The 12,952-nt window shown below is 38.4% G+C and overlaps 1 protein-coding gene across 2 annotated transcripts in view; it reads right to left on the minus strand.

The window, feature by feature from the left end:
• The window catches only part of cyth1a (cytohesin 1a), a 64,276-nt gene that overhangs the window by 38,652 nt on the left and 12,672 nt on the right, over positions 1–12,952 (minus strand). Inside the window, exon 1 of one of the 2 annotated variants that reach the window (XM_079816258.1) lies at positions 2,627–2,944. The exons of the other annotated variant lie outside the window; for it this stretch is intronic. Coding sequence (XP_079672384.1) covers positions 2,627–2,654 — 28 coding nt within the window. The 5' untranslated portion in view covers positions 2,655–2,944. Of the gene's footprint in view, positions 1–2,626; positions 2,945–12,952 lie in introns of those variants that run through there. 2 annotated transcript variants of the gene reach the window in all.

Raw genomic sequence — 12,952 nt, forward strand, 5'->3', positions numbered from 1 at the left:
AAAACGAAAATATACTCATGATTTACTCTCCCTCAAGTCATCCTAGGTGTATATGACATTCTTCTTTGAGACGAATACAATCAGAGTTATATAAAAAATGTCCTGGCTAATCCAAGCTTTATAATGGCAGCCCAAAATTTGAAGCCCAAAATAGTGAATCGATGGGTTTGTGTAAGAAAATTATCCATATTTAACACGTTATAAAGAAAAATATCTAGCTTCCGGGCGGACCGCCTTCTGTATTAAACTTACGAAGAGAGTGTAAAGCTTGGTTTAGACTCGCCGCGTCCGCATGAGCGCGAAGGTGCGAGCGACAAAAATTCCGTCATCGCGGAGTGGGCGGTAGTGCGCATTGAGAGCGCGAGACCCTATTTTGCATGGCAGTGTGTGCAGCGCATTTTTTGTAACTTTCCGCGCGGATCCGCAAACAAAGATGCACGAGGCGAATCTAGCCGATCTCTTTGACGTATCATCACACCCCCACCCAATTTGCACGTAAAAATGAGCCTACAAAAGCAGAAATAAGTCTTTTTATTGAAAATAAAGATATGTTTAATTTTTTTAAAAATTCAAGAAACTAAATGAAAATATTTGGTGAAATAAGGAAATATTTAATATATTGTTAATTTAGTTGTATACATGTGTAGCCTACATACATTTTGTTCTAATGTCACAAGTAATAATCTCACGGTCAGCAAAGGCTCGCGCTGTGGAACCAGGCGAAAGTCAAGGCTTAACGTTTACGGTCCGCCGGAAGCTAGATATTTTACTTTATAACATTTTAAATATGGATATTTTTCTTACACAAACGCATCGATTCCCTTCAGAAGGCCTTTATTAACCCCTGGAACCGTGTGGAGCACTTTTATAATGGATGGATGCACTTTTATGGACTTCAAATTTTGGGCTGCCATTCACTGCCATTATAAATCTTGGAAGAGCCAGGACATTTATTAATATAACTCTGATTGTGTTCGTCTAAAAGAAGAATGTCATACACCTAGGATGACTTAAGGAGAGTAAATCATGGGCTAATTTTTGGGTGAACTATCCCTTTACCTGATGATCTGTTAACGTAACCATTGTATTTCAAACAGATTAATTTAAACACCAATCGGTATTTCATGTACATTTGTGTGTTTATTTAGAAAGCAGGCATGTAATAAGTGGGATAAAGTACAGTCAGTGCTGTACTCAAGCATGCTCAAGCGTGTTGTCACATTTGATCTTTAAAATATATGAAGTATTCCATTTTTAGTGTTGTTTGAGGCACTTACTGGCAAGTTTAGACCCATGTTTGGGTATATTGGCAAACACAACTGTTGGTTTAATACTTTTGATTACATTTTTAAACCCAACGGTTGGGTCCATATTTGACCCATACATGGATTGAAACAACCCAGCATTTTTTACAATGCTGTGCTTTGTGTTCTGTGTCCAAAATCGATTCTGATTCTCAAAATGGTTTCTTCTTTTATGGGTGGCTCTTGGCCAAAATAAGTTGCAGTCGATACTCGATAGTCAAAAGTCTGTCACATTCAGCATTCCCACAGAAAACATCCCAACCCCCCCATTGAACCCAGACAGCTGAACCGCATTCCTCCGCAACAGACAACAAATGTTACAAACACACACACATGACTGCAGCATGTTACAATAAGACTGCTGAACGTCCAGGAAACGTCCCGATATGTGAAATACTGCATGTGTGGATTCTTGCTCTGAATGCAAGAGTTAGTTCAGAGTCAGACAAGTCTCAGCCTGTTTGAGTAGGAAGACGGGCGAATTAAACAGTCAATGCAGGACTAAAAGTGAGGACAAAACCAGTTGTCAGACACTGAACTGCAAAAAAACTCTCCATAGCACAAAGCATATTAACATTTGCACATTCGTAAATAAGAGGATCAAGGAACAATAACACACATTCATCTCTCCTCAAAACCAATGAGGTCTTTCATTCACCGTGAATAATTCATAACTGCATACATACAAAGAAGAGATGATGGACAGCTCACATGAGGGATATTGTTGTCAAAAGAGACCTGCATTGTATCACACTCTTTCCGCATAACAGCCAACAAATAGTTTCTGTTTATCCTCTGTTTACACATTTTTGGTGTTTATTTATGGGCACATGCATTAAATTGTTTGCATGTTTTGTCAGTTAATGGCACATGAGAACTGTAGAAACAAGACCATATTTATTTATTTGGTAGCACTTTACATTAAGGTGATGTAGTTACATGTTACTACATGTTTTTATAACAGTAAATTATGCATAATTACAAGTAACTAACCCTAAACCAAGCCCTAACCGTAACTCTACAATAAGTACATGTAACTTAGTTAATTAATATTACTCAGTACTTATTTGAGTAAGTACAATGTAATTACATCACGTTAAAATAAAGTGTAACGTTAACCATTATTTTAAAAACAAAATTGGCGTTAACTTATAGGCTACTACGGGAAAACACATTACTATCAACTTCTCAATGAGTCAGCTGTTTAGTTTATATATCACTCACACACACACACACACACACACACACAATATAGGCAAACAGCGCGTGCTATTTATGATAAACAAGTTTGGTAAAAGTAACAGCTGTCGATCGTCACTCACCGACTCCATCTTCAGATTTCAGCACCATCGCGAGCTCTTTGGTCACTCAATACCGTAAATAAATCAACGGAAAGTTCAAAATGGCTCGGTTTACAACTACAACTCAACTTTAGCGTCAACTTTCGAGAACAGAGTCGGGTATTTTACATAACACTTGAGACCGGAAGGATTGCGGTTGAGGAAGGGTGTTCGTCCGTGATCAGGGGAGTGTCTTTAACCGTGACGGGCCAATCCCGAGCGCGCACCCGAGACCGAGAGGACAAACGCGCCTGCGGAATGACTCTACCGCGCTTCCGACACGGAGACACGGGCCGCGTCTCAAAGCACAGCTCGCTCACTCACTCTCACTGATTCTCGGTCGAGCGAGTCAATAATAAAGCACGCTACCACACAGGGCCCACATTAAATAGATCATCAATGATGAATGAATCTCAAATCTGAGCAACCCGTTTTATAGAAACATCTGAAATAATTGGGAAGCTTTTATTTGTAATTATGACATATCTGGGTAACTTTTAAACAGCAGAATTTGGTATAATTGGGCTCACTTGTACTCCAACAGCTTGTGTGATCCTAGAAAACTATAATATGCTTGAATAATTCACACAGGGTAAGCCTCCAAAACTTCCAAGAGGGCAGCAAAATAACTTAAAATTAATTAAAAAAAATTTTTTTAAAAAGTATAATATATATATATATATATATATATATATATATATATATATATATATATATATATATATATATATATATATATATATATATATATATATATATATACACATTTAACATGAACTGACTAATGAGTTTATATACTTTTGTGTCACATCATAAATGTAAATTATTTTTCTTTTTAACCCCCATCATTTTAAAACAAACACTTGGTTTCATTATCGGAGGAATTATCATTTATCATATTTCCCTCTTGCATCTCTTCTCTGATGATGTGTTTACTGGCACAAGGGTGGGGCAACCTGTCTCTCACATGAGATCCACCAATAGCAAACCACAACCCTCCTCCCAACCAATCAAATCCCCGCGGACAAGATCAATACATTTGTTCCCATTCTCATTCTCATTCTACTATATGTCACAATAGAGAAGAAAAGACTATCACAACTTCCGTTTCATACCGACTTCAACTTTAGCTCATGTGCGTCAAACTCATTTAACTCTTCATGACAGATGGCTTATAAGATTATGGCTTATAATTCTGACTTCAGCAACTAACAATTTCTTACTGTAATGAGCACAAACATTGTTTGAAGGGGGTTAAAATGCCTAGTATATGTTCACATTGGGATGTGGGATTGGGATTTTATGTGCTGTCTAGGTAGGCAGCTTACAAGGGTTTGAGACAAAGCCGCAGTATTGAGTTTCACCATCCACACCCTGTGCTGGCTGTGAGGGAGTGTGTGTGTGTGTGTGTGTCGGTGGGGGCAGGGAGAGCGAATGACGAACACAGACAGAGAACAACCCTGAACGTGTGTGTGTGGCCCTGAGCCGATAGCAAAATAAGAGAGATAACACCTGACCAGCCATTAAAACAAGTGTAGTGTGCTCTCATGAAGTGTAACAGACTTAGGACAGTACTATATAATTGCACATTATATAAGGTAGGCCTAAATACAACAAAGGTATCATTAATATGATTGACGCTAATAAAAGAAGGGTGTTGAAACTAGAAGTTTCAGTCGTGAAAATGGTTTCTTTAATTATCTAAGATTTCAGTCACAAAGACAGGCAACACACCACACCTGTTACCACGTATTATATAACATATAATTGGAAACTTGTGCATTTTTATTTCTTGTTTATTGTAATTTAGCTAAGATAGGCCTACTTCTAGCCAATTTGATAAGCACATATACTAAATAATCATGTCGGTATGAGCCATTTGAGATAAAAATCTAGAGTCTTCTTTGTGGACAGACACTCATGCGTGATGAGATGAGAGAAGTATTGTGTTTCAAAATAAACAGAGACGAAGCGGAGTGATGAAGGGGAACTCTTTATCCCTAAGTGCTTTCAGTAACAGAAACTCTGGGAAACAAGGAAAAGACTCTGTTTTGGTAAGTACTCCCTTAATTGTGAAACAGAAATACACGTTGGAAGCATAAAAAGAGTTAAAAAAAAAACACACTTTAAAAGAATATTGTCAGGTCGTGTTTAGTTTGGCATGTGTTTCTCTGTAGGATTTTGAGTTGATTAATTCTCTCAGTCATTGTTCATTGTTTGAGTTGGTATCCCCTTAGTTGGTTTGCACTGTTTCCTTTGCCTGTGTTCATTAGTTACCATGGTTTTTGCTAAGTGTTTTCCCATAAATAGCCCTCAGCTTGTTCAGTTCTTTGTCTTGTGTTGTTTAGGCTGCCACATGGTTTTCCTGTGATCTTCTTCATTGTGGATTATCTCTAGTTTTTGTTTAAAAATAAAAGTGCTGCAATTAGATGTAGTGAATTTAATGTTTTCAGACACTTAATTGCATGTTATTTGTGCAACGGGTGCTTGCAGGAAGACCGGTAAACAGGGTAACTTTACATATAACAATCCAATAGGTAGCAATCCAATAGGTAGCAATCCATAAAGAAGGCAAACACACATCATAATGTTAACATGATCGGACAGAGAATGACCGTGAGGGTATAGGAGCTCAAACAAGATGATTAATTGAACACAGCTGAACCAAACAAACTCATAATGACGGGGACCGTGGTAACAAAGGAGCGGCGGGAAAAATCAAACAAAGGAACACATGAGAATGAATGAAAACAAAAGTCCATGATAACTAAGACAAACTGAACACAACTGTGACAGAACGCCCCCTCCCGGCAAGGTGTGTCCTCGCGCCGTAGTGATGGCAGATGGAGGGATGGAGGAGGCTTAGGAGAAGGACAAGGATGTGTCATAGGGATGGTAACAGGGTGAGGCGAAGGGATGGTAATTAGCTAAATGGATGGTGATGGTGGGATGACGAGACCCGGATGGTGCGAGGAAGTCCACTAGCGTAGACCCAGAGCTTGACCGAGCCGACAGTCCACGGCGCAGACGAAGATGGGAGGAGCCAAGGTGGAGCCGACAGGTTGACACGCCGAGAAGGAATGAGGGCGTCCGAGGCCGGAGGTGAAGCCTCCTGGCAGGGCGTCCATAGCCTATATTACATAATTGTCAGGTCCGGATTCGAACCCAGAGTGTGTTGCTGGAAAACCCAAGGTTCTAACCACTGTTCTATTGGGGCAGTGTGGACCCAATTGGCAGGTAATCACAAGAGGCAGGTTTAGAAGGAAAACTGAAAGTCTTTACTTATTATTCTTGCAATTCTTGTAATCTTGAGCAAACACAAAAGATCTAGCATCAGAGCTTGGTAGGGCAAGATTCAAATCCACACTGGATGATGCAGGCAAAAGAGTCCAAAAACATAAAACAAAGATTACCAGAGAAGCTGGTCAAAAAGGTCTGAGCAAAAGTCTTTTAGGGTGGACCAAAAGGGTATACACAAAAACGTAGGCTAGGCAAGAAAAACTTCAAGACTGAGCAAAGGTACAAACAAATCCAAGTCTTTAAATATACACCTGTTAACCCTCTGACAAGCTAGGTACAGGTGATATCATTGAACCAATAACGAGCAATGAATTAGGAAGATCTTGTGCTCTTGGTTTCCCTCTGCTGGACAGACCGTGGTGTGACAATAATCATATATTTTACCATATTAACAGTATAATTATATAATACATTTATTATAAATTTAATTTATTGCCACACTTTAATATGTGAATTATATTATCAGAACACTGAACCTTTAGCATTGTCAGGCTTTTATTTGTACTTAAAGGGGCACTTCAGTTCTGGGAAGATGAATGTGTATTTAAGGCGGTGGGTACAACTTCAATAGGAACTCAAACAAGATGATTAATAGAACACAGCTGAACCACAACCTCATAATGACGGTAACCATGGTAACAAAGGAGTGGCAGGAAAATCAAACAAAGGAACACATGAGAATGAATGAAAACAAAAGTCCATGATAACTAAGACCACATCCACATGAAGCAAGAGCTTTCCCTTTCCGATCTTTTTTTTCCCCTCGTCTCAAGAAATATTTGCGTACTGAAAACGACTCAAAACCATGTAGTATACATGGAGTATACAGTGTGAGGCGCTGTAATTCTGCCACAGAGATACACTAAAACTGAGAGGTAGAGTTGTGGCTAGAAGGGGTACAGCAACGGTAGGAAGTGAGTCAAAATCTCACAATAAAATAACAATAAATAAATGTGCTGCCAGATTGTGTTTTATTAACGCCTACACCTACCCCAACCCTAAACCTGCCCTTACAATAATGCAAATACAGTAATTAAATAACGCAATATTGATGTGCGCATGCCCAGTGGCCGTAGTTGTATTCCTTCTAGTCTTTACCGTGCGGGACGTGGTCACTGTTTCACAAAATATACGGATTGGCTGTACACACGAAAACGCAAGGGTGTCGTTTTAAGATTTATCCACTCTGGGACCCGGTTTAAAAAAATATTGGTTTCAGGCTCCAAAAACACCGGATCCGTGTGGACAAAATGCTGATACGATACAAATTTTTACGTATGCAGCTAAACGCGTCACAGTTTGGACGGTGCCTAAGACAAACTGAATTAAATAAAATACAAATGTGTTGTGGTTTAAATTTATTAAATGCAATTAGCTGAACTTTAGGCTGCTTCTTTGACCCAATTAAGGACTCTTTATGTCTAATTTCATACTTCTGTTGCCTTTGAAATATAGTTAAACTGCCAAATGTTTTGACATACTAAAATGTTTTGATAAACTAAAATACTTTAAACTTGTATGTCATGATGAAGTTGCAATTTAGTACATGTGCTTAATGACATGTGCATTTACACAACAACAATGTACTAAAAAAGGGAAAATTAGTCCTTTTTCGCATACAATCAACAGCGTTGTCAAAACTATCCCCGTCCACACGCATCCGCGAAAACGACTAAAAACACTTTATGCCAGGAGATGGCAATGTCACTTCGTAAAGAAACACTACGCGCCTATAGACTGAAAACATAATACACATACGCATTCACATTTCTGTTGTTTACAGTATTGTATCTTTTTCAAAAACTTGTTTCAACTTGTTTTCAAAAGACGCTTTTGTCATGTAAATGAACAGCCAAAAAGTCTTTGTTGAAAACGATGACGTGTAAATGGCCCCTCAAATATGTTAACTGTTTTGACATACAGTACAAGTTTACACACTTTTTTTTGACGAGGACTAGAGAGCATTCCTGCCTGGTTTAACAGATTTCACCACTGTGTCCAGGTCTAACAATGTGTCCTTTGTTGAGCTGCATATGAAGAAGGCCTCGCCAGTGCGCCAGCTGACCTACATACATCAATTATATTGAGACAAGAAATCCTTGTTTCTGGACGGGAGGTCAGTCTTACAATCAGGGAACTTTCAGACTATGATGCGGTAAAGAATTATGCAATTCATGCAACATGCAAATTAGATGCCTGGATGTGTGGGCTGGAAATCTGATGTTTATGTAAATATTATGTAAATGTCAAAGTGACATGATTTGTTGAAAAGTGCTCTTGCGTAAAATGCATGTTCTGTACAGTAAATATCACTGTATGTATACAATTACAGATTATGCTACCCATTTCTGAAGAGAATGTGACTAGAGCTTGATTGTGCAAATCTTGCCGCCCCAATACTAGGTGGTTTGTTGGGATGTTCTGTGTAATACCTTACCTATCACATAAATCCACATTCAAAGGGTCTTTCGCACCATGAGTTCTAGGAACTCCGCTATAGGAACTAGCCATCAGGGTGGTCACAGAGAACAAAATTTTCCCTATAGGGTAATTTTTCTGGTTGAATTCACACTGCCAGTATAGGAACTCTGATGACGAGGGCAGGGCAACCTTTCACTCACATGAGATCCACCAATAGCAAACCACAACCATCCAATCAATTCCTGATGGATAAAATCAAGCCCTGCCCTACATTTGTTCTCATTCCAGAAGCTGTTTCATTCGTATATACGTCACAATAGGGAAAAAAAAGACAGTACAATGTACAATGGCTGAAGTGACGCAAGCCGGCCGACAGCAACGACATTTAAGTATAACATTTAACATCGCCAACAGCTGGAGAATGGAGTTGTGTTTTTGTTGTGTGTCGTTGGTTTACGTGATAACTGAGATGAAACCGTTACGTTATGTGAATGAAAGAGAAAAAGCGAGGGCCAAGAGATGAAATCTCCTACGACAACTTGCAGTGCTACATATCATTGAGGCTGAGAAAAGAACAATACCGATAGGTAAATGCCATTGAGAGAGTTACTTTTAAAAGTAAGGCATTACAATATTGTGTTACTCCCTAAAAAGTAACTAATTCTGTTAAAGTTATTCCATTTTTAAAGGCCCTTTCACACTATGGTCCCTATCATACACCCGGCGCAATGCGACGCCAGGTGCGACGCAAGTGTTTTTTTGCCAGATTCAGTTGTCATGTTCACGTCCAGCTCCACGTTGTTTAACTAGCAAATGCACTCGCACACATCTGTTCACACATGGGCGTGCTGGTCTGAAAACCAGGTGTGTTCAGGTGCATTGTTGGTGTGTTGCGTAATATTCTGAGTTTGCATTTCACTGTTTTTAAACATGTTGAGGAATACTGAATCTGTATTTGTGCAAGTGAGATGAGTAAATGCATGCTCACATTTAGTCAAGAACTACAATATCCATCACACACAGCACACACAACACACTTGCAATTTCTCTCATCATGGGGACTGGAGTGTCAGTCAATAAATGGAAAAACAAAATAACTTATATTACTTATTTAAAAAAGTTACTCAGATATTTTGTTGTAAATTTATAAAGTAATTTGTTACTTTACTAGTTACTTGGAAAAAGTAATCTGATTACGTTACTCAAGTTACTTGTAATGCGTTACCCCCAACACAGCCATTAACATTAGCTTTCGGTTTGTTTACATGCGTTAACATCTGCTTTCTGTGTGTTAGTTTGTGGAGTAAGTATATGTAAACTGTGTGTTACAGCTTTTGTAAAAATGCCAGGTGTTTCGTATTGAATGTGTTCGGCCAATCAACGTACACTTACGTCACTGCTAGTTCCTATTGTGCTGGGATAGACTCTGAAGTAGGAGCTAATTTAGTCCCCCAAAAAAGCTTTCTTAAATCTAAAATCATTACCAGTTCCCGTGGTGCAAACATGCCAAAAAGTATAGCCTACTTCTACAAATAGTTGCAAAAGCCCCTCAAGTCTCTATGATATTCAGCCTCAGGTTCCTCCTTCAAAGTCAGAGAGATGTTTTCACCGGTTTTATCTCTCACAAAGGGAATATTGTGCATTTGAAGTCACCATGATCAGCATCAAATTAATACTTGAGGTTAAAGGTTTGTTAAAATCCTGACTTAGCAAGCACTACTAATAAGAACACAATAGGTCTGCTTGTATTGAAGGCTGCAGGATTCCTCAACTCGACCGAATGCTTGCTCTCAAACTGCCTTGTGAATGTGATTGTTGCCTTGTTATCATAGCGCCACTGCTACAAGCATAGCTATTTGTGGAATGTTGTTTTTCCTTGTATTGTTTCTCAAGGCAGTGTCGGGAACACTGGAATGTGGCTGTGGGAACGAGGACCAGCTCTGTCATGAACGCCCTCACACAGACCGAATCCAGCATCGACCTACCGCATGTGCCATGCAACCCAACATTCAAAACCACACACATAAACAGACGAGGGTTGACCGGATGTGCCAGGAATGGCTTATGAAAGGGTTTAAAGTTTGTGCCCCAACAAATTGATCTCTTTTGTGCTGTACTGTTATAATGCAATTCTGTTCACAACATTCACTTCTATTATGATATTAGATTTTATACAACAGTTCTTTCTAGTTTTCGAATCTGATTGGCTGAGAGCTGTGCGATATTCTCCCAGTACTTACCATTTCACCATTTGTATCACTTCGCTTGCAACATTTCTCACTGAGAGTGTCATGGCAGATGAACCTCCATAATTTCACAAATACTACTGTTGTTGTGTCACGGATTGTAGTTTTAAGAGGTTTTTAGGTGAGAATGAGAATGTAGAATGTTTGCCGCTTGCTCTTACTGTATGTAGATAGTGGTTAACAACGAGAAATAATTAATTTGGGATATATCAAATGGACAATCTTTGGTCTTATTAAGCTATTACTTGTTCCAGAGCAAACCGATTTGAGTTAAAGGGAAAATGAAGTGTGATGGCTTTATATTTAACATTAGGCTGTTTATTTTAAATCCTGTATGGGCTACTAGAGCGCTGCTTTTGTACAGTTGACTGAATCGTTTGCATGTGTTTATTTCCTATTGTCTTTTATAATGGTTTTTGTTGTTAATTTAAATATCATTGTTCAATAAATATTATTTATATAAATAATATGCCGTATTTGGTATTGCATTATAATACAACTAGATGGCGGTCCTTATGAGTGACTGGTAAACTAGTTGTTTTAGCATTGTCTTGGTAAATCTTTTAATACAGACAAAGATATCGCTTTCCTCAGCAGATATTCAAACTGTTTTTTTATAATGGATATTATGGATGTCGACCTGAAGAATGAAAGCTATATCAGATGCAGGTAATACACTCGTTTAGTCTATCTCTTTCTCTCATAATACCATAATACTCTGCTCGACTGTTAAACTGTCAATTTGAGATTTGAATCTGTGGCGGAAGGAAGTAGTTCTGCACAAAAGAGAGTTTTTAAAGACACTCTGCTGTCGAACTGTTGTGTTAATGCAATATTACTTGAGTAGCCGTGTGATATGGCCTACGGCCGAATCACAGCCGTGCTGATATACAGCCATATCGCACGGCTACTCATGTGATATTGCTCATATATCATAAGAGAGTAAGGGTACATTTACATGACAACAATGTACTTAAAACAGAAAAGTTTATCCTTTGCATTTTCGATAGGTTTCACATACAGAGGACACCATTTGTTAAAACGATCCCGTTCTCAGGGATCCACAAAAACGACTAAAAACGCTGCATTATGCATGTCAGGCTAGTAGAAGGTGAGGTCAAAATTACAATTTGTTGGCGATGTTAGAATTTGGCGTATGTACTGTAAATGGGCCCCATTGACTTCCATAGTATGGGAAAACAAATACTATGGCCTATGTTTGGTTTCCAACATTCTTCATAATATATTTTTTTGTGTTCAGCAGATGAAAGAAACTCATACAGGTTTGGAGAGTGAGCAAATGATGACAGAATAAACATTTTTGGGTGAACTATCCTTTTAAGTGTACTTTGGATGTTTTCTTTTCAACAGTCTGAAAAAAAAGATGTTAAGAATTTGTTGATTTGAAAATAGTCCAAAATCTTAAAATTGACCAGTGCATGAATTAAACGATGATGGTTAGTAGTGCCAGTAGTGTCTTGCCTTAAGAGAGTAAATAGTGCTGACTTTCAGTACTTCAATGAACAGCATTTAACATTATAGCTTGCAAAGGCACTATGAGCACAGTTGAAAATCTTCTTGCATAGAAATGCATTGAGTGACCCCTGCTGGATCCTATGAGAAATTACTGCACAGCACCCAATAAGAGATGCCATTTCAATCCTGCCTCAAAGAGACTTGCATGAGGTATTTGTCATGAAACGATGGAAACTGAAGGAGAAACACAGGTAAAAAAAGACCATAAATGTAGTCCATATGATTTGTGCACTATATTCTAAATCTATAAAAGAGTATGATGGTTTTGTGTAGGGAACAAAAGCTGTTATTAATGAATAATATTTGTCTAAATCTGTTATTATATCCTTTTTGGAGCTTGACAAAAGTAGCATCTGAACGTGTTTACTGGGAAAAGACCTACAAGACAACCTTATTTAAAAAATGTCCTTTGTTTGACATTTTTGTGTGTAAATAACAGGTCTGACAAGGAAATAATGACAGAAATATCTCCTGTGCGTTACCATTGTTTTGCTTTGTGGTAGTTAATTTTATAATGTGCATTTGTAGGACATTATAGAATAATCTGAGCCAATAATCCAAAGGAAGAAACTTTAAATAAGCTCAAGACTCACAAGTTCAATAACAGTCATATTTCACTAGCATTCGAGGCCCATTGGGAATCAATTGGAATCAGGGTTATTCAGTGGCCATAAGAGCCTGAGTAATCCACTAAATCCTGGATTTGGCTTTCTGGCTGGTTCTACTCAGTTTCTGACCTTGCTGGAAAGATTAAAGCAGTGGGCATTTCCTGGCAAACACCTCCACACAATATCCCACTATTAGG

The sequence above is a fragment of the Gobio gobio genome (genome assembly GCF_949357685.1).
Source record: "Gobio gobio genome assembly, chromosome: 1".
NCBI classification, from domain to species: Eukaryota; Metazoa; Chordata; class Actinopteri; order Cypriniformes; family Gobionidae; genus Gobio; species Gobio gobio.